Source organism: Thermobia domestica, chromosome 1 (assembly GCF_964235325.1).
Source record: "Thermobia domestica chromosome 1, izTheDome1.hap1.1, whole genome shotgun sequence".
NCBI classification, from domain to species: Eukaryota; Metazoa; Arthropoda; class Insecta; order Zygentoma; family Lepismatidae; genus Thermobia; species Thermobia domestica.
The window spans coordinates 260,158,749-260,182,448 of record NC_137454.1 but is presented as its reverse complement, the minus strand read 5'-3'; the positions used below and the strand labels follow the sequence as shown (position 1 = coordinate 260,182,448).

The window sequence follows — 23,700 nt, the reverse complement described above, 5'->3', positions numbered from 1 at the left end:
ATCATTAAACAAAACAAAACAAAACAAAAATGTTTAACAATTCTGAAACATAAGGGCATCACTTTTTCTTCATTCCCTGACAAAATTGAAAAATGGATTTAGCAGGTTTTGCTTCTATACCCATGATATAAATTAAGCAACCGTTTATGCTTTAGTGGAGAGATGCAAGTAAGCAACAAACTTTTACTAGCCCAAGGAAAAAGCTGCTAGCCCACATCCCACAATAGAAGTAATTTATTATGGGATGTGGGCTAGTAGCTTTTCTCTTGGGCTAGTAAAAGTTTGTTGCTTATTTGCACCCCTGCTTCAGTGACTATTCCTCACCTCTTCAAAATCTCCCCTTAAATGAGCAATGATTTCATCTCTTTTTATTAATTATTCTTACAATATATTCATTTCCTGTTTTATATTTGTAAATACTTCATTGTTCTCCTGTTTACTATACGATCTAGTTACTTGATGTACGTTGAGGGATTTGTCCAAAATGATAATTGGGAGATTTGTCCATTTTTAATTTAATTTAATTTTATTTTTTTTAATTTTATTTTATTGTTCATTTTCGCATTTGGGGGCTATGTCCATTGCAGACTTCGTGGTGGAATATGCGGTTGAGGACTTTTTTGCATCTCAGATTTCAGACGTCTTACGTCATGGAATTCAATCGTTGGCTGAGCAATGACAGAAGTATGTGGTTGCAACCAGATATTAGTTTGACTAACACGTATTGTAGTTTTCACTTTTTGGCCTTTGAAAGTGACACATGTCAGACCAAAATTTCAATTTACTAACCCAATATCTCAAATTTGAGTTTTATTCCGATTTACTAGATTCTCTTCACTCATATCATTGATCGAAATGTAAAATGCGTTGTAACTAAAAATAGCATATATCAAAACTTTGCTAAAAATAGCATATATCAAAAGTGTATTTGTCATGACAATGATCTTTCAATTTAACGTTGTCACAATAATATCTTTTAATGTATAAATAGTTTTCTTCCTGACAAAGGAAGGATATATTTGCTAGAAAATCGAGCACGATATCTACTAGTAATAGTAGAAGAGCATAATCATTAATAGCCTATAAAAATTTAAATCATTGTCATATTCTTGTCACACACGTCTAATTTTTAATTTCTGCAAGAAAAGAAATTTTAGTTCTCATTTTCATTATATGCGTAGCCTACCTCACGGTAAAACAACAGCTATTGAGAGATCTTCCCGTTCGTATATCTTCAACTTGACTGTACGATACTTATTATGATCTAACTACATGGTGTAGTACTACACAATTTTCTAAGTAAATTAATCATGTTCCTAAAATATGTGGTAATTAAAAAGTTAATTTCAAAACATCAAATCTTACCTGTCCATTCCTTCTTATTCTCTGTATAGTCTTGATATCCATCGTCATAATTCGTCTTCTTACCCTGGAAAATTAGACATTATGTATAAAAAATGTTGTATGTATTAAATTATCCATAAAGTTCATATTTTCACAAAAGAGGCTTTGATTTTACTTTTGACTTAAGATCGAAATGTACTGATAGAAATTAACGTATTACAAAATCAGGTAACAAAATTTAAATTATAGTTCTATAGCATAACTTCTCACAACTGATTAAATAATTTTGATCAGTGATTTGATTTTTTTTCTAAGTAGTATGTTAGGTAAATTGTATTGATACCAATATTCTTAATGAATCAAATATCCCTCAATTACTGAATTTAAATTATTAGTAGCCTAACCAGAAAATTATGTTCCAACGTTATAATAAACCCGTATGGAACATTGAATACAAGAACTTAAAAGTGCTGCAATTTCATTTTTAGTATTTTGGCATCCACACACTTTTATTACTCTAACTCGACTAGATCATTACTTAACTTTGACAGATGTGGGAACAGTGATTATTTCAGGGGATACCCCAGGGGGTGAAATTCTCTCCCAGAGCCATATCACTATTCATGTATAATGTGGGTTACAACTATACTTCACTCCCATGTATTGAAAGTATCTATGGGCGTCCGAAGAGGGGGGCCATTCCCTGGATCACGAAAATGTATTAAATTTCTTAAGATTTTCTTAATACAAATAAAAATGCCAAACGTAACATAGCAACTAGCGAGATGACCTCCTAGAAAATTTTCTTCGGGCGCCCATGAATGTCTGTCTCTCTTCCCTGCGGAATATCCCCTTTGGAAAGTAGTTAAATCAAAATTCATGACCAATTTAACCTCATTTCTCTTACTTTGCAGGGTGACAACACACGATCAGTGTTCGTAGATTTTCTTCAGAAAATTTCCCTCTAAGGACGCAAAATTTTCCCTTTTCTTATCAAATTTTCCCTAGTATGTTGAGAGTCCAATTCCTATGGCAGAAGTTATGTGATAACGTTAATTTAGCTATATTAATGGAAGTGCCAACCTCATTTCTTTTATTTATCTCATTTCTTTTATTTTGGCTTGTATCTCTCTACTTTTTCAATTCACTTTTTAAAAAAAAAAAAAAAACACACACACAAATACATCCAGCCAACAATAATTAGCATAATTGGCGCAAATTATGATACTTTGAACAAACACACAAGAAACTGACACAAACTATTGCTATTGCTTTGCTTTATTTCTGAAGAACAAAGGAAAATTTAACCCGAGAAAGGTAAACTACGTAAATTTTACGTGTACGAGTTGGAAACACTGATGTCACGTAGCAGGAACTGTGTGTAAAAATACAAACCTCTAGATATGCTATCGTGGGTTAGTTGGCTTGAAGTTCCGACGTTAATTACTTCGGTAGGTGTTATGATCTCTGTGCCAAACGATTGAGTGTAGAACCTTATACGTATATTTGGCGTATATTTACCTTTTAACGTAAAATCTTACACGCAAGTTTAGCGTGTGTTTACTTTTATTGTTAGTTTTCTTGCACGCATTTTTTGCGTATGTTTACCATCAATGGACCATTGTCATTCCTAAATATTTAATTATTACTACAAAAATGGAGGAGTGTGGTGCAATAGATAGCGAGGAAGCTATTTTACGGGTATTAGAGGAACCTCAGATTCAAAAATGGAGGAAGATAACGCTGAATTTGATGTGTGATCAGAAGAAGAAGCAAATGACTCCGACAAAGATCCAGATTACTATCCCAGTGAAAATGATATTGAACAACATTTTTTGTCAGCAATTTCAATGTTGAATGTGAAACCTCAAAGTCAACCAAAGAAGTGGATAGTTTCCACATGTAGTAAAAACGAAAATAGCAGTCTCGCCACGCATTCAAGAGAAGAATCTGGATAAAATCAGACAGAGAGGGCAGTATATTTTAGAGATGAGAAGGCAAATGAACTTCCATTTGACGAAAGGCAAGTGAAAGTTAGTGGTGTTACTGAATTCTAGGAAAGAATGGTCCCTGGAACACAAATCCAATGACAGATTCAAGTGGGAAGATCCCAAGAAGGAACACTGCCATAACTGCAATAAGCCAGTGTGTGCTGAGCATCAGATCAAAATGTGCTTTAACTGTGTCTGATTTGCGAACCAATCTGACATGTAATGTGAAAGAACTATTCAATATGAATTCAATATTTGCTAGTAACAAAAATAATCAGCGATATATATCTAGACTTTCTCAGAGGTTTGTTCTTGTGTTAATAATGTTTGTTCTTTTTCTATGTACTTCTAAAAGATTTAAGATAATAGCAGGGCCGTAACTTAGATTTTTTCGGGCGGAAGCATTAATACGCGTATTTGGGCCCCTAGAAAAAGTTGTTTTTCTAATTCTTGGGACCCCTCTCTTTCCGTTTTCTCTTACTCTTTATGCGCCCCCGCAGCCTGTAGGCCCTCCCACACGGCAAAATCAGCGGGGCCGTTACTTACGCCCCTGGGCCCGTTTCATATGTGACAAATTAATTAAGTGAACAATATTAACAAATCTCAAAGCCATACGAATAAATATTATTTCTAGGACACCTAATAATATATATTTGATTACTGAAATGGGCCCTTTACTAATTTTAGTTTTCTTACCTTTTGTGTCCTATTTTGTTTATGTAATGTAGCGAACCTGTTTGATGCTTCATTTATAATTTCATGTTCGTACCGTATATGGACTAAGAAAATTTTGTCTTAAAATGGGGCCCCTCAAAAGGCGGGGAGCTTCCTTAGGTTGCAGTTGTCACCCCAACCCCCACAAATTACGGCCCTGGATAATAGTTGTGCTGTAATACTATCTAAACAATAAAACTTCAATTTTGAAACCTTGAGCAAAGCAACAATAATAGTTTCTATATGAATCGTGTATTTATAGATCATTATTTAGTGTGTACGTAAATATTACGTATGTTTACCTTTAATGGGTTGATAGTGAAGTTTGCCTTTCTAGGGTTGCATTTATATTGATCAATCTGTCAGCTCAAGAATTTCCCTGGATTTTTCGTGTTTTATCGAAAAATTCCCTTTTCTCTAAATTTACTTATGAAATTTCCCTAGATTAGGGAAATTTTCCTCAAACTACAAACACTGCACACGATGAATAGCTACGTAAAATCTGAACAATCATAATTATGTATTCTCCAATTCAGTTGGTTTTGAATGAACTCTGTACAAGGAATAGTGAAACAGGAATTTGTGTTATAAGAAACATGCTAACGAATCAGATTCTTTAGTTGAAGTAACAGCTTATTCACTATATTCAATGGCCTTGGACTTGGAACTTCTACATATAGAATGATCATATCTTCCATGCATACTCACACCACACTTATCTCAAGGATTTTTTCTACGTTGATATTCACAAATAATAAGGGAAACATTTTGATACCAGAAGCTAAAAATTATTTTTACAAGTTTTTTTTTTTTTAATTTTCCGTTATCCACATAAACTGTTCTTCTAACTGTTATATATATATATATATATATATATATATATATATACAGTGGCGTATTTACGATTTTGTTTCGGGGAGGGCTTTGCTAACTTTCGGGGGGGGCTTTGCCTGAAAATGTGAAAATTCTGCAAGATATTTCATATACTTTACTATAGTAAGTAAGATTTCGGGGGGGCTTAAGCCCGGAAGCCCCCCCTAAATACGCCACTGTATATATATATATATATATATATATATATATATATATATATATATATATATATATATATATATATATATATATATATACACAGGGTGAGTCAAAATAAGTGTTACAAGCCAATATCTCGCGAACTATACATCATATAAGAAAAATATTAAGAGACAATGTACAATACAGAGGGGCCTAAGAAATGAGTCAAACATTAGATTTCCCCCGCCCCCATTTTGGGGGGGAGGGGGGTGAACGTGAAATTTTCAAATGGGAACATAGGTCGAGTGATACCTCGTTCGAAAGAGCTTGAAAAATTGAACAATTTTTGTAGGAAACAATTTTTGATATGGGGCACCGTTTTCAAGATGGGCCCCAAAAATGGTACTGTATCCGATAAAATTTCCAGTACTTATAAATAAGTGTTACAAGCCAATATCTCGCGAACTATACATCATATGCGAAAAATATTAAGAGACAATGTACAATATAGAGGGGCCTAAGAAATGAGTCAAACATTAGGTTTCCCCCGCCCTCCATTTTGGGAGGAGGGGGGTGAACGTGAAATTTTCAAATGGGAACATACGTCGAGTGATACCTCGTTCGAAAGAGCTTGAAAAATTGAACAATTTTTGTAGGAAACAATTTTTGATATGGGGCACCGTTTTCAAGATGGGCCCCAAAAATGGTCTTGTATCCGATAAAATTTCCAGTACTTATAAATAAGTGTTACAAGCCAATATTTCGCGAACTATACATCATGTACGAAAAATATTAAGAGACAATGTACAATACAGAGGGGCCTAAGAAATGAGTCAAACATTAGGTTTCCCCCGCCCCCCATTTTGGGGGGGAGGGGGATGAACGTGAAATTTTATCGGATACCGAACCATTTTTGGGGCCCATCTTGAAAACGGTGCCCCATATCAAAAATTGTTTCCTACAAAAAATGTTCAATTTTTCAAGCTCTTTCGAACGAGGTATCACTCGACCTATGTTCTCATTTGAAAATTTCACGTTCACCCCCCTCCCCCCAAAATGGGGGGCGGGGGAAACCTAATGTTTGACTCATTTCTTAGGCCCCTCTATATTGTACATTGTCTCTTAATATTTTTCTTATATGATGTATAGTTCGCGAGATATTGGCTTGTAACACTTATTTTGACTCACCCTGTATATATATAAAGTGGTAAAGCGCTGACTTGCTGACTTCGCATTTGGAAGGTCGTGGGTTCGATTCCCGTTGCCGACTATTCTGAGAAGGCACGAGTCGAGCTAAAAATCGACTCTAATTTGACTCGAGCTTCGAGTCGAGTCGAGTTTGATAAATGGCTCGTTCGTTCAGCTCGTTTTAACTCGTTTTGAAAACATGGCCTGATTAGACAGGAAAACGAAAACCATGAGAAATGTAAGCAGTAATGTGGAATACTTTTAATGTTGCTCTCGACAGGGGACACTACTTGCATCTCGTCTGTATAACGAGACGACAATAGATTTTTATAACGAAGCAGCTTCAAATGTCGTGAGTACCAATGTAACTATATACTGTAATTCTTACCATCAAGGCTGAGACCAGCACGGTCGAATTTTTGAGCCCAAGCAGAGGCCCAGCCCGGGTAGTAATGTTAGCTGGCTCGGCTCGGTTCGACTGAGCGAACAGTTCAAGCCGGTTCGGTTGGGTTGAGCAATCGGCTCGGCTCAATTGAGCCGATGGCTTGAGCCAGCTCTATTGGGATCAGTCATAGACTCGGCTCAATTGAGCTAATGGCTTGTGTTTGCTCGGTTGGGATCAGCCATCGACTCGGCTCAATTAAGTGAAAATTTTCCACTATAATTGCACATTGAGCTATAAAATTTAATTCCTGGAGAGGAAAGTTAGAACAGCAACCGAATTATAATTTTCCAATTAACTTTCAGGAACTGGAAAATTTTCTAATATTTCGAGTTAGCAAGTAGAAATTTACATAATGTTTTTTTCTCTTTCTCTTTGTGTATATGTGGGTGTGTAAAGTGCAGTGAACGTAGATTGAATTCGTAGAGTACAAATTAGTGCTGTAGAAATCGGTTTTTGAAAAAAGTGAAATTTCATAAAACCGAAATGTCGGTTTTGAAAACCGCTTTTGCGGTTTCGGTTTCCAAAACAGTATTTGCGGTTTCGGTTTTGAAAACCGGTTTTCTGAAAAACCGAAAACCGCAAATGTCAAAAATTCGAGAGCACTAATATCAAATGACGAGGAAACAGCAAAGAATCTTTCCCCACTTCGGCTCTCAGTTGCCAGATTGAGGGAAATTTCCCTCGGTGTAGGGAAAAAATGCTCAAAATTTGCAGAGGGGGAAGAAGGTATTTTTTCATAAAATGTCTTAAAGTGTAGAGAAATTCTTGTTGAGTATACTTTTACAATTGGCAGAATAAAAAAAAATCTCACAAAGAGGCACGACTATCGTTATTGGGAAGTAAAAAGATACAGAATAAAACATGATCCGTGTTACCTTCACGTATAAACTATTGCAGGTGTTTGGGTAAGAAACCAGTCAACACATGCAAAACCACCCCCAACACAGCGGTAGCAACATTCGCAGACGACACGGCAATCTTTGCCAGCCATGGAAACATCAGATACGCTGAACTATACCTCAGACGACACGCCGAACTTCTCCACCGATGGTCTGAAGAGTGGAAGATCAAAGTCAGCGAACAGAAGACCTCAGTAGTAAACTTCACAAGAAACAGAAGAAGGGTTCACGTCAGGATCACCATGGCTGGAACACCCCTCCAGAACCGAGATGATGCCAAATACCTCGGAATAATACTGGACAGGAAACTTACATTTGCTCACCACATACATTCCATCGCCAAGAAAGCCAGTCAACGCCATCAAGCCTTGCTACCGCTACTCCTCTCCCCATCCCTCACCCTGAAAACCAAACGCCATATATATCAGATGAGCATTCGTCCCATCCTGATGTATGCCCACCCTGCATGGCAACACGCAGCACAAACGCACCTCAGCCAACTACAAGTCATCCAGAACAGAGTAGCCAGGGCTATCACTGGACACTCGAGAGACACTCGCCTCGAGCAAATACATGAAGATTTGGAACTCCCATTTCTACATGACTACAGAATTCACAGATCAGCCAACTTCTGGAGGACAATCAGAGCCTCGCCACACCAACACATAGCCACCATAGGAACGGCCAACCCAAGAAGACGAACTTACAAGATGCCGCACCCCTAAAACGCACAACCACTAAACTGACATAGGAACAGCAAAAGAGGAGCGCGACAGTTGCGTCCTCTCTCACAACAAATACGCACGCAAAACAAACGACAGTCAACAACACAAATGGAAGGCAAGGGCCCAAGCACGGTACTTAAATCAACCACAAAAACCGCCAAGAAATCTCTGCTCTGCTCTGCTCTGCAAAACCACAACATTCACATTTATCGGAGTAGCAACAAATCAACAATAAAATTGTGTATTGCGATCGAGATTTTCTTTCTTTCTTTTCTTTTCTTTTCTTTGTTTTTTCTTAAAGAAAGGGAGGTGGTGCTTTTTTGTTAACAAAAGAAAGACTGGCAGTACTATTTTTAAAAACAAGTGGAAAGAATAATAACAATATAAAAGATCTCAGTCTAAGGGGATTAGATTTCAAATTGTATTTCATGAGTTGCATGTGTAGTGATCTTAAATAGGGATATACCTTATTTTCTATTTAGCTTAGTGTTGGCTTATTACCCGATTTTCAGGTTCTATATTCGTTCCCCGCTTAAGCATATTTTAATCATGAAAAACCACCCGCTTTCTGGGATTGGAGAAAAATCTAAGACGACTTAGTTGATAAAGTGTTGGCATCAGTAGCGTCTTCTCTGGGTGTGCAAGTCGTGTGTTAACGCCCAACGAAAAATTAAGAAAAGAGTATTTTAATTTAATTAAACGATCGTGAGAAGTAGGGACTATTTTTCATTTTTCAACGGGACAAAATCAACTGTTGAAGTGCGAAAGAACCGAGAAAAGCTACACGATCTCCGTTATGTTTTGAGGAGGCACCTCTGCGAGTAAGTCGTTGGCCACGCTTTGGCTGTATTTCCGCCGCTTTAGAAGATTCATATTTCGCATGCGCTTCGTGTTTCCCACCTCATGCTTCTGTGATCCAAGGCGTTGTTAAGGAACTCAACGGCTTGAGTTCTCTGCTTGTCTCAAAGCGTTGCCAAGTCTGCAGATTTATCTGTGGATGTACAGATGTTTTTTTATAGCAATACAGAATGCAATTTTTTTGTGTGAGATCTACGGACTATTTTTTTTATTGTTAAACATATCGTTCAACTCATAAGTTAAAGGTACAATCGACTTCTTGCTAAAATACGTGAAAGGAACACGGTGAAAAGAAACATTATTATTTTCTCGATCCAATAAAATTGTGTTCGAAGGGTCAGTTGATGAAAAAAAAAAAAAATGGACGCTGAGCTACAGAACGGTTTTCCATTCTGCCTTTTTCTTTCCCTAATTTTCATTCACTTTGGCAAGTGACTCATACTCAAGACTTACGGTTTCGGGCCCCCTATCCTGTCTTCAAGTGCTTGGTAAGTTTTTTTCCCCCCCTTTTTCTGTTGTCTCTGAATGCTGCAAAAAGGATTTGTCTCACTTGCTACATTTTGAGATTATTTATTAAATAGGCCTATTATATTGAAATTAGTAGGTAGTCGAGAAAATTTCGATTCAGGAGTATTATTACAGATTTCTTTTTCTTTTTCTTTTTTTTTTTACTGCAGAGCTATACATATATTCAGGCCCGTATACAGGGGGGTCTAGGGAGACGGCCCCCCTAAATTTTGGCTGGCCCCCTAAAATTTTCACGGTAAATGAACTATAATATGGTGATGAACTGTAATATGATTAGATCGGCCCCCCTAAATTCAGCCGGGCTTCCCTACATTTTTGGGCTGGATACAGGCCTGCATATATTGTACGGTAAATTGTAGATATTTTGGCTTTCTGATTTGGCAATGCTGGGTGTCCCCTTGTCTTTCGCGTTTACGAGTGTAGTGGTTTCAGCTTTTTAAGATGACTAGTGAAAGTGTAATTCAAAAACTATTAAAAAATCCTTTTTCATTAGTTTCTTATAATGAGAAAAAACAAATAATTGACCGTGGTCAACCGTGTCCTAATCTCACGATGTCAACTCTTGTGAAGGGCAAAAGTGGTGCTGGTTTTGAGAGACATTTTCGAATGGAGTTGTACGACATGTCAGATTGGCTTTGTGGGTGTCGTGTAGTGAATAGATTTTACTGTTGGACATGTTTGCTATTTTCAACTAAGAAAAATGTGTGGAATCATCGAGGGTACGACGAGGATTTGAACCATCTTAATACTGCAGTGAAGAAGCATGGTGAGTCTGAAATTTAGTACCTTTTTAAAATTTAGTACCTTCATTGCAACTCCAACAAGAATAGACGTTCTTTTGGATTCCCAACGAAAGGCTGACATTGAGTTGCACAACGAAAAAGTAAAGAAGAATAGGGAAATATTAAAGAGGTTCATTAATGCCGTCTGCTATTTAGCAAAGCAGGAGCTACTATTCAGGTTTCATAATGAGCAAGCAACGTCTCTAAACAAGGGAAATTATGTGGAATTTCTTATTGGAAGTGCAGAGTTTGATTCAACATTAAAAGAACATTTACAGACTTCTTCAGTTTTCCGTGGAACTTCAGCAAGCATTCAGAATGATTTGATAAATTCTGTTGCCGATGTACTGAGAGATGAAATTTGCCGCGAAATTCAGAACACAGAGTTTGTAGCTATTATGCTTGACGAAACTTCAGATGTAAGCAATAAATCTCAATTGTCAACTGTTTTACGATATTTTTCGGCGACGGAGAAAAAAATTGTAGAACGATTTCTTGGATTTCATGACATTAGTGCTGATAAAACTGCAGCGGCGCTTTTCAGTCATGTTAATTAAATAATGAATACCTATAAATGCCCGGACAAATTAATTGCTCAGACATACGATGGGTCTTCGGCGATGAGCCTTCAAACCAAAGTGTTGGAAAAGTATCCTAAAGCTCTCTTTACGCATTGCTATGCTCATGTGATGTATTTAGTTTTACAACAGTCATTGGAATGCAACAAAGAGCTTAAAACTTTTTTTTGCGGTCTTAAATCACTGCCTGCCTTTTTTTCTCATTCGCCAGAGGTTGCGCGAACTTTCTGCTTTTGTGTCAAAAAAAAAAAAAAAAAAAAAAAAAACCTACCATCATTATCTTGTACTCGATGGAATTTTTCCTCTGGACTTATTCATACGGTCAGTGAAAACAGACAATCATTGATTATGTTTTTTGATCATGTTAGTGAAAGTGGAGACTTCGACAATTTAACTGCAATGACAGGCAGAGGATTTGCTAGCTTCCTAAGGAATCTTGAAAATATATTTTTAATAAAGGTTTTGTCCAATTTACTTACTTTCTCAGATATATTGTTCAATATACTCCAGTCTAGGGATGTTGATATTTTATACTGCAGTAATAAAATTACTGAATTTCAAAACCAACTGCGAAAGAAAAGAGAGAATTTTGAAACAGTTTGGTCTTCTGTTGATAGAGATGTAGAGGACGAAAAAGTGATTCAGACAAAAAGGAGATTAAATTATGAATCACAGAAGGATCATTGTCGGAGACTGTACTTTGAAATCATTGACAACATCAGTAATCAGATTACAATTAGATTTGCGTCTTTCGAAAAATTGCAGTATTTTGATCTCCTAAACCCATCTAAACTGAAGTTCTTCAACAAAGGAGAAAACTTTCCTCATGATTCGTTAAAAAAGCTGCAGGCAGTTTATGGTGGTGTTTTTAATTTGTCCAAACTACAAAATGAACCACATGTGTGGTACGCTTCCAATGGGATCAAATAAACGCCCATTGAGATCAATGATTATTTGCTGGATATGAATCTGGTGAGTGGATTCACGGAGATTTATAAGTTAGCTATGCTGATTGCGACAGTACCTTCCACAACATCATCTGTCGAGAGATCGTTTTCGTCACTGAAAAGGATCCACACGTTCTGCCGTGCTACTCAGACCGAGCACCAATGACGAATTTAAGCCTCATTTCCATCGAAAGAGAACTGTTATCCAAGTTACGAGAAGGAGATGAATCCAAATTCTATGATGCAGTGATCCAGAGGTTTCTAGGTAAAGAAAGACGACTCGAGCTGGAATTTAAGTAATTGTAAGTAAAGTGATTTTGATTTTGATTTTCAGTTTCATATTTTGAAGGTATATTTTCCTTATATAATTATTCTCATTAAATGTATTGCTTACGTAATAACATCCTTGATTCATCTTTATAATTTGCACACTAAATTGTAATTAAAATATTTTGCTGGAAATGGCCATGGTTCCTTACTTTCGAAAATTGCGAGAACTTCCAGCTATAGCCCTTTGGGGATCCCATGGTACAATTTGTACCATACGGGGTGTTTCATGGTACATTGCGTTATAACTCTCCTATTTAAGTTTTTTCGTCCGTTTTTTTTTTTTTGTTTGTTTGTTTGTTTTGTTTTGTTTTTCAAGTCCAGAGGCATTGCAGAAGACATTACGGATGGTTTCACACCTTCCTGTGTCGAGACATAGGAAGTGATGACGTCATAAGTCTAAAATTTATATTTTCGTGTAATACTTTTTGGGGGGGGGTTATGTAAAGTATTTTTGGCGGGCTTATTTTTGCACGTAGAAGATTGAAATTGTGCACAAACATGCAGTCCACCGAGTAGTATTTACCAGATTTTTTTTCAGATTTCTGCGTTAAAACAGGGGGGATCCAGAGGGTCAAAAAGTTGAAAAAAGGGATATTTTTACCCAAAAATCCCGTTTTTCTTCATTTTCCCGCCTTAGATACATGATGGAGACAAGTGAATTGTACCGCCTGAAAGGCAGTTCTATTCTGAAGAGAATGATGTGCGACACATGGCCCTAGGGTAATTAGGGAAGTGTCAGGGAATTTTTATCAAAATATACTTCTGTATAGGGGAATTTTGGACATTTTCGGTACTATTTTTGTGCTGACTTATTTTTACACCTAGAAGATTGAAATTGTGCACAAACATTCAGTCCACTGAGTAGTATTTACCAGATTTTTTTTCAGATTTCTGCGTTAAAACAGAGGGGTACAGAGGAGCTAAACGTTGAAAAAGGGAATTTTTTTCTTCAAAAAATCCCTTTCACTGGATTTTCCCGCTTTAGATACATAATGGGGACAAGTGAATGGTACCGCCTGAAAGGCAGTTCTATTCTGAAGAAAATGATGGGCGAAACATGACCCTAGGGTAATTAGGGATGTCTCAGAGAATGTTTAAAAAATTCCCTCTGTATACGGGAATATGGGACATTGTCGGTATATTTTTTTTTGGCGGGCTTACTTTTGCACCTGGAAAATTGGAATTGTGCATAAACATTCAGCCCACCGAGTAGTACTTACCAGATTTTTTCAGATCTCTGCGTTAAAACAGGGAGGTCCAGGGGGGCTAAAAGTTGAAAAAAAAGGATATTTAGACCCAAAAATCCCGTTTTTCCTCATTTTCCCGCCTTAGATACATGATGGAGACACGTGAGTCATACCGCCTGAAAGGCAGTTCTATTCTGAAGGGAATGATGGGCGAAACATGACCCTAGCGTAATTAGGGATGTCTCAGGAAATTTTTTTACCTGAGATCATGGTGTTTTACGGTAATTTTGGGCATGGTGGGAATTCCTGATAAAATTTCTCCCACCCTTGGTATTCAAGATAGAAACTTAAAATTTGGCACACACATTCAGTATACCAAGTACTATTTATCAGATTTTTTTAGATGGCTACGTTCACACAGGGTCGCTCCAGGGGGGTCCAAAGTGGGAGAAAAAAATTTCCCTCCGAAATTTTCCCTTTAACATCATTTCTCCCGCTCCTGGTATATGGTATGAGCATGCAAGCGTTATCATTTGAAAGCCAGCTCTATTCTGAAGAGAATGAGGTATGAACCATGATCCTAGGATAAACAGTGACGATGCAGTAGCTGCTTGACTGAAAGTCTAAAAAATAGCCCAAAAATCCCGGATCTCTTAAGGGATAGACTATATTCAAGAAATCGATGGGTGGGCAAAATATGGTCACCGTATGTCGAATGCAAACGCTACTAAAATAGTTATGGGTAAATTGAAGATAACTTATCACATTATTTTCGATCAGTAACAAAAAATGTGGGTGGGCCCAAGTTTGCTCCTGGGGAGAGGAGGGTCCCCTCTACTTTCGCCTATGGTTGTGAGGATTAATATAGTTTTCCTTTCTTGCCAACGCCCTAACATCCACGTCACGAGACGCCACTGGTTGGTGTATTCAACGTAAACCGCTACGCCTCTGACAATCTCAATCGCAATTGAGTTAAATTTGGACTCGCGCTCAGGCCCAGGCTAATTGAGCAGTGCGCGTGCGCAGGGTCATTTGCTAATAAGAGATCTGCTCTAATACGCAATGGTTTTCTTTGTGTAGTTCATGTGTTTTTAATGTAATGTGTTGGAGGTTCTATACGAATGAATATTCGTTTGTAGATGTGACAAACATACTTGAATTATCCAGGCCTTCATAAGTTACAAGAATGCCGAAGGACAATTTCAAGTGTAACTTTAAAGTCTCTTATAGAAGCGAATTTACGTTTGTTAGCCAGGGCAGAACTCAGTTTGAAACAAAATGTATACTCTGGAAAACTGTTTCGTTTGAAAAGTAGGATGCAGGGAAGCAAACTGGACCTCACCTGATTTTTATATATTTTGTAAATTAGACCACGAGGAACACGAATCTGAAGGAATTTTGACATTCCGAATTTCGGAACTCGAGATATTCGATCAAAATGTGACCATGAAAGCAAGCTGGACTCCAGCTTATTTTGATATATTTTGTAAACTTGACCACGAGGAACACGAATCTGAAGGAATTTTGACATTCCGAATTTCGGAACTCGTGATATTCGAACATCAATTGACCACGGAAGTAAACCGGACTCCACCTGATTTTTATATATAATGTGAACTAGATCACGAGGAACACGAATCTGAAGGAGTTTTGACATTCCGGCTTCCGGAACTCGAGATATTAAAACTTACGCTATCTATCTATATAAAAAACAATATTCTCTATGCGAAACATATTATGTCTGTGAGATATATAAAGGTAACCAAGAAAGTTCTGTCGCTTTTTGTGGAGATCTGTGTTGTATTGGCCCTCACACAGTGAGTTGAATGCGAACGGAGATAAGGCGAAGGTCAGTTGTTGGTGTGGGTATATCCAACATTCTACCTGGTTGTGGCAGTTCAGTTACAACGTGAACTTGTGTAAGAACAGAGTGAATATGGAACCTCCACAGAGCGTCATAAGGGCGTCTATGCTGTATGAGTTCAAACTTGGGTCAAACGCCACTGTAGCGGGGCTGAAGATATCTATCTCAGGCCTTTTGCGAAGGTGTCGTGATTACTCAGACAGTGCAAGAGTGGTTTAGCAAGTTTAAGGACGGTGACGAAACACTCACGAGAGATGCAACGCACGTGCCGGAAGACTAACACATGTATAAAATGAAAATCTTCAGGTAGCAAGTGAGCCGAACAGTGGACAGACATGTGAGGAACTGAGGCTAACATTCAATGTGAGTGGAGAAACCATTCGGCAGCACCTCCAACTTGGGAAGCACTACAAGTTCGGTCTATGGGTCCCACATAATTTGTCTCTGGGCCATAAGGCTATGCGAGCAGACACCTGTGTTTCTTTGCTGTTTCGTCTGAAAAAGGAGACATTTCTGGACAGGATGTTGACATGTGATGAGAAGTGGGTCCTGTACGAAGCTCCACTGCGTCGTCATCATTGGTTAAAATCCCATGAACCAGTTCCAAAACAACTGAAATCAGTAATGCAGCAGAAAGTCCTCCTGTGTGTTTAGTGGACTGCTCGCGACATCGTGCATCGGGGACTGCTACCGGCTGGTCAGAGCAGAACATCAATGCAACTGTTTACTGTCAGCAGTTGAGCCGTGTTCAAGAAAAACTCAAAACCCTGGAACCAGCACTTTTCAATCGCTAAGGGGTTCCGCTATGTGGGGGCAACGCTATGCCACACATGGCTAGAATTTCCCGGGACACCATCCTACGCCTTGGATGGGAAACACTGTTGCATCCGCCATACTACCCGAACATTGCACCGTCCGATTATCATCTGTTCCATTCCTTGGACACTCACCTTAGTGATCTTCAGTTCAACTCCGTAGTAGAGGTACAAAATGCACTTGATACCTTCTTCGCTTCAGGGCAAACCAAGTTCTACCGCGAAGGAATCCATGCCTATCCGAACGTTGGCAGAAGGTCGTTGGTACTGATGGGTACTATTTTTGATCTTCCAGGTACGTCTTAGGTGACATATCGATGCTCTAAGGTGATAGGTCAAAAAGCGACAGAACTTTCTTCGTTACTTTTATATAAAACTACTGTATGTTCTAGTATCTCGAGTTCGGGAAGTCGTAATGTCAAAATTCCTTTGGTCCAGTATACAAAATATATAAAAATCAAATGGGATCCTTTTTACTACCCTGGTCACTTTATGTTCGAATATCTCGAATTCCGAAATTCGGAATATCAAAATTCCTTCAGATTCGTGTTCCTCGTGCTCTAGTTTCCAAAATATATTGATATCCCAACAAGAAAGTAATACTCCTATGATGTTGGATGGAAAACTAGTTAAGAAGAAAACCTAACGTAACTAAGTTGCCGTCAGATGTTGCGAAAGGATGTCAATCCTTCAACAAGGACATACCTTGTGAAGTCAAGAGCCACTCTCTTCCACATTAAACGAAAAAGCAAGGTTTGTTATCTGCAACGGGTTTAAGGAAGACGAAGAAGGTTGAGAACAAAGTACAGCAACAGGAGAAGGAGGAAGACTTGGAAGAAAAGAGTGTTGGCAGGAAGGGTCACAAAAGAATATACATGCCAATGTAGTCTTAAAGATAAACGAGATGTATTGAAGATCTAGAAGATATGTCGTAAGGACAAAGATTAGGAAGATTATAATAGTATATGAATTTGTAAGATTCAAAGGTTCAAAGAAGAATTTAAGTGTATATTTTGTGTATACAACTTCGGGCTTCAATATATATAAAAATCAGTTGAGGTCTAGTTTGCTTCCGTGGTCACTTTATGTTCAAATATCACGAGTTCCGAAATTCGGAATGTCAAAATTCGTTCAGATTCGTGTTCCTTGTGGTCTACTGTACAAAATATATAAAAAATCAGGTGGGGTCCAGTTTTCTTCCCTGCAGCCAAAAAGTACATTGGAAGTGTCATCAAAGAAAGCTTAGAAAAAAAAAAAAAAGGCTAAGGATCCCAGGTCAGTATTTGTAACACATAAGTTCACATCAGTACTTACCATTTAGAACCCCTCACTTTTCTGATTTTAAAATATGGCAATCCTAATTTAGCTGTGACTTGTACAACCATCGAACTATCTCTTTCGCACAGTGCTGCACATATTACCATAATAGTCTTGGAGCAAATAAAAAAAAAGTTAAAACACACATATAAATCAACACAATTGTCTCGATTGATAGATGCTTTCACAATTGTTAAAAGGTGTAATTAAAAATAGCAAACACCGTTTCAGCTTTGAAAAGGACAAACATGGTTTCCCTTATAAAACCGCAAACACGGTTTCGGAAGGTTTTAGCTTTCAAAAAGAGCTTTTGCGGTTTCCCTTTGGAAATCTGCTTTAGCGGTTTCTGTTTCGGAAACCGCATTTGCGGTTTTGGTTTTGAAAACCGCATTTACGATATCGGTTTTGAAAACCGCATTTGCGGTTTCGGTTTTGAAAACTGCATTTGCGGTTTTCGGTTTTCAGAAAACCGGTTTTCTCAAAAATCGAAAACCGCAAATGTCACAAAAATTCGACAGCACTAGTACAGATGTCCCATCCCATTGTTTAAAATGTAACAAGAAAGTGGAAAGAAACCTTTGTAAATTTGACAATTATTTCAAAAACAGAAAATTTCACTATTTCTTTACATATAGGCTTGCCTCTGTAATGAAATAACTACATAAAAGTTCCTTATGGAGATTATCTTTGTAAGGGAAAATAAGAATAAATGCTTTGATTTTATTGTTTTTAATACTCGTAAATTATAACTTCAATATTAGAGTTTTGTATAATCAATATCTCAGAGCAGATATTTTGTATTCTAAAACTACCATTATTATGTATAAAAATGTATTAAGAAATAATAACTATTTCATAGAACAAGTAAATATATAACAGAAAAGAAATATCCCTTTGGGGATCCCATGGTACAATTTGTACCATACGGGGTGTTTCATGGTACATTGCGTTATAACTCTCCTATTTGAGCTTTTTCGTCCGTTTTATTTTTATTTTATTTTATTTTTAATTTTTTAAATTTTTTTTTTATTTTTATTTTTATTTTTTTGTTTTTGTTTTTCAAGTCCAGAGGCATTGCAGAAGACATTACGGATGGTTTCACACCTTCCTGTGTCGAGACATAGGTGGTGATGACGTCATAAGTCTAAAATTTATATTTTCGTGTAATACTTTTGGGGGGGGGGTTATGTAAAGTATTTTTGGCGGGCTTATTTTTGCACGTAGAAGATTGAAATTTTGCACAAACATGTAGTCCACCGAGTATTATTTACCAGATTTTTTTTTTTCAGATTTCTGCGTTAAAACAAGGGGATCTAGAGGGTCAAAAAGTTGAAAAAAGGGATGTCTTTACCCCAAAATCCCGTTTTTCCTGATTTTCCCGCCTTAGATACATGATGGAGACAAGTGAATTGTACCGCCTGAAAGGCAGTTCTATTCTGAAGAGAATGATGTGCGACACATGGCCCTAGGGTAATTAGGGAAGTGTCAGGGAATTTTTATTAAAATATACTTCTGTATAGGGGAATTTTGGACATTTTCGGTACTATTTTTGTGCTGACTTATTTTTACACCTAGAAGATTGAAATTGTGCACAAACATTCAGTCCACTGAGTAGTATTTACCAGGTTTTTTCAGATTCCTGCGTTAAAACAGGGGGGTACAGAGGAGCTAAACGTTGAAAAAGGGAATTTTTTCAAAAAATCCCTTTTACGGGTTTTTCCCGCCTTAGATACATAATGGGGACAAGTGAATGATACCGCCTGAAAGGCAGTTCTATTCTGAAGAGAGTGATGGGCGAAACATGACCCTAGGGTAATTAGGGATGTCTCAGGGAATGTTTAAAAATTTCCCTCTGTATACGGGAATATGGGACATTGTCGGTATATATATATATATATATTTTTTTTGGCGGGCTTACTTTTGCACCTGGAAAATTGGAATTGTGCATAAACATTCAGCCCACCGAGTAGTATTTACCAGATTTTTTTGTCAGATCTCTGCGTTAAAACAGAGGGGTCCAGGGGGGCTAAAAGTTGGAAAAAAAGGATATTTAGACCCAAAAAATCCCGTTTTTCCTCATTTTCCCGCCTTAGATACATGATGGAGACACGTAAGTCATACCGCCTGAAAGGCAGTTCAATTCTGAAGAGAATGATGGGCGAAACATGACCCTAGGGTAATTTGGGATGTCTCAGGAAATTTTTTACCTGGGATCATGGTGTTTTACGGTAATTTTGGGGCATGGTGGGAATTCCTGATAAAATTTCTCCCACCCTTGGTATTCAAGATAGAAACTTGAAATTTGGCACACACATTCAGTATACCAAGTACTATTTATCAGATTTTCTTAGATGGCTACGTTTACACAGGGTTGCTCCAGGGGGGCCCAAAGTGCGAGGGAAAAAAATCCCTCCGAAATTTTCCCTTTAACATCATTTTTTCCCGCTCATGGTATATGGTATGAGCATGGAAGTGGTACCATTTGAAAGCCAGCTCCATTCTGAAGAGCATGAGGTATGAACCATGATCCTAGGATAAATAGTGACGATGCAGTAGCTGCTTGACTGAAAGTCTAAAAAATAGCCCAAAAACCCCGGATGTCTTAAGGGATATATTTTTATGTTGTAAATTAAAATGAAATTACTCGTTGCTTTTAGAACGCACCGCTAATAGCGCAACTTTTTATGTTTCTTTTATTATTTTATTGTAAGAACAACTACATGAATCAGTGACATTTTACTTTCTCTTTTGAATGAGTTTATATATATATATATATATATATATATATATATATATATATATATATATATATATATATATATATATATATATATATATATATATATATATATATATATATATATTACCAGAAAATGTTCAGTATTTGTTTTCATAAGTTTTTTAAACTGAGATTTTGGATAGTCAGAAATTTACAGCAGTAGGTACTTTATATTATCTCTACTTATATGTTGCAAGTAGGTAAATTCTGAAAAGTAATAAAGCTATGAGACAACAACGTCTTACACGTATTAAACTGACGAAATATGATTTTGTGAGATCAAAGGAGAATTCTGAGGGAAGAACACATTGAATTTTTTGAAACATTTTTGCAGAAATGGAGAATCGTTAGATTTTCACTTCATGAAACTTTTTTTTTCAGACAATATTTATTACCAATAAGTTTTACGGCTAAACAACGATATAGGAATGAGTGGAGTGTCTTTATGAATCGGAAATTTTTTTGGAAAATTTTCCGGAAAATTTTCAACACTGTTTTAATCTAATCTTTCTTCGTTATAAAATCACTGAATTAATGAGAGTATAGTATAAAGAGCCTTAACTTTTGCTTTGCCCGGGTTAAGATAAAGCAGTTAATTTGCAGTTATAAGCAGTTTATATACGAAATAATTATAGCAAAAGTAAAGCTTAAGAGGTTGATAAAGAAAATTGAACAGTTGCATTTCATTACTGAAACATTGAACTACTTACAACATACTTCAATAAATATAATTTCACTAGCAGAAGTGCCTGACTTCGCACGGGAAGAATAAATTTTATGCACACTGTTTGAAAATAAAGAACTGGGTACAATAAATAATGACAAGCAACCTTCAACATTGTTCCTATCACAAAATAAGGAACCAAATAGAATAAATAATAACGGCAATACCAAAAGTAAAGAATTAAATAAATTAAATACCCATGGGAAACAAGCTCGTGTGAGGTTCATGCTTACTGCTCGAAACATGTCTTATCCTTATACTGTATCTAAAGTTATAATGGAACCATTTGTAACTTTTGACAGAACTCGTGATAAGATTTGAGTAACTTGTACAAAATCGTGTTGGATTTCAACTAGTTCATTTATTTCAAAGTTATTAACAAGACATGTAACTTCATCCATCTTGACTCTGGAATTATTACTTAAATAATTAATATTTTTCTGATCAGAGTATGTACTTCTTCACTAAAATTAAAATAAGTCATAACAGTTTCAATAACGTAACGTTATCTTCATCAGATGTTAATTGGCATATATATGTTCATATTAATGTAGGTAATACAAACATCGTAATATTAAATTATTGATATACCTTACTGTTACGACTTATTTTAATTTTAATAAAGTACATACTATGGTCAGAAAAATACTAATTATTTAACAAAACATGTATAGAATAAGACCCAAGAATAAGCATATCTCTAATAATAATACTATATTATAAAGTATCATCTTCATGAAACTAACTAGAGAAAGTGTATGTTAATATTTATTGTCTTAAAACTCATCCACAGTAATGAAATGAATTATAAAACTAATGAAACTTACCTCAATTGCATGAAGTGTGGGTATTTCTTGTGGAACTTCAGCAGGGGGATAGTAGGAGTGTGCAGGTATAGCATGAACCACATGTACAACTTCCTGTTTATCTTCTTTCTTCAGCTCCTCTATCACTTTCTTCACAGCATTGTTGAAATCATCTTCTTCCGTTGGTATGAATTTCTTCTGAGATTTATTAATAGTAGCTGGCGTGTGTTGTTGATATCTTTCGAATGTGCCTCCTGCTGGTACAATGTCACGGTTTTTTAACATTGAAAAATTTTCATCTACACGAGCTTCTAACTTGGCTGTACTATTGCTTAATACTTCTATTGTAGTTTTAAGTGCTACCAAATCCTGAACTATTTTTTCACATGTTTTGGAAAGCTTCTCAAAATCTATAGCATGGGTCACGTGGCTAGTGATATAGGACTTGTGAAAAGTATCACTCAAACTTTGCCTTTCAGATGTAGCTTCAATCATTCCAACCTTAAGAGATTCTATTTCATTTTGTAAATTTGGAATTTGCTTCAATGTGTTATTCATATTTTCTATTCGTTCTACCAAAAGTTGAATATCTGAATTTTTCAATTCATTTAATTTCCTTATTTCTTCACCTAGAGCATTGAGCGAAATTGTAGCTCTCGTTTCGATGAAGTCAGTCCTAACTTCCACGTGTTCTAATCTGCTGCTGATGTTCCCAATTTTTTCTTCGTGTTGTTCAAAGTTTCTTTTCATAGTAGCACCTAACTCATTTAATATAGAGTTAGTCATATTTACCACAGTGTCTACATCTTTACTATTTCTATTCTTTTCCAAGATGTTTGAATTCTTGGTTTCTTTCTTTAACAATTCAAACTCAATGTTCTTTTCTTCTTCTGTATCTCCATCAACATTTATAGCATTTACTGATTGAAAACGCTCTAAAACATTTCTGTCTTCTTTGTTGTTAAGAACTACCATCATCTTTTTCATGTTGTTGATTTCTTCTAAAACCATATCAAACTTTTCATCTATACTTTTTTGTTTCTTTGACACGTTGTCTGCACTTGATATAGCTATTTCCAACATACTTTTCACTACTATTATAGCTTCTTCTATCTGCTGGACATTGCGTTTTAGCACTTTATTATCTTCTTCGTTTATATTTAATCTGTTAATCAAACTATTAAATTTAATCTCTGAAGAATTATCTTCTAGAAAACCAGTAATCAATTCTTCTAATTTATCTATTCTATCTAGATCTTTCAACTTCTCTTCGTAGTATTTCATTTTCGACGCTAACTGATGTTCCATACTATTCCAAGTTTTCAGTTTTGCTTCAAGCTCCCGAAACGCCTCCCCATTCACAGTGTTAGACATTGTCTCTAACATTGGATTATATTTTCTTTTCCACTCGCATAAAGAATCAGTTTCCGTCTGATAATGTCTTAAATGTGAAAGTTTTTCCATAGAGCTATTTACCAAACTGCACACGGTACGTAATTGACAAAAAGGTAAATCTTCATCTTGAACAACTTCACATGACACTAAAGGAATAAACAAAAACACTACACACTTCAACACAAAATTCATGTTGAAAGTAGAAATTACGCTTCTACGAATCAACATAACAAGCCTAGTGTTTATCTTGGATTACTGTTACGTAGGAAATCTGCCAAGTTCCTAAGCTTATCAGTCGTAGGTCAGACGCTTTGAGAGGAAACCAAGATTTTTTTAAAAAGAAAAAAAAAAAGAAAAGAAAAAGTGAAAGGTCAATAACTCTAAATCAATATCATTGACTGTAATACTTTTGTAGGTTTATATTTAACATTTAATTATTTTATCTTTTTACTTATTTGGAGTATCTAAGC

General features: G+C 36.4%; 1 protein-coding gene across 1 annotated transcript in view; it reads right to left on the bottom strand.

Annotated features, from left to right (window-relative positions):
- The window catches only part of LOC145660716 (uncharacterized), an 89,835-nt gene extending 66,343 nt beyond the window's left edge, over positions 1-23,492 (bottom strand). The window contains exons 1-2 of the mRNA XM_081726086.1: positions 21,857-23,492; positions 1,366-1,429 (exon numbers count right to left, since the gene is read on the bottom strand). Coding sequence (XP_081582212.1) covers positions 1,366-1,429; positions 21,857-23,458 — 1,666 coding nt within the window. The 5' untranslated portion in view covers positions 23,459-23,492. The remainder of the gene's footprint in view (positions 1-1,365; positions 1,430-21,856) is intronic.
- Positions 23,493-23,700: the final 208 nt, after the last annotated feature.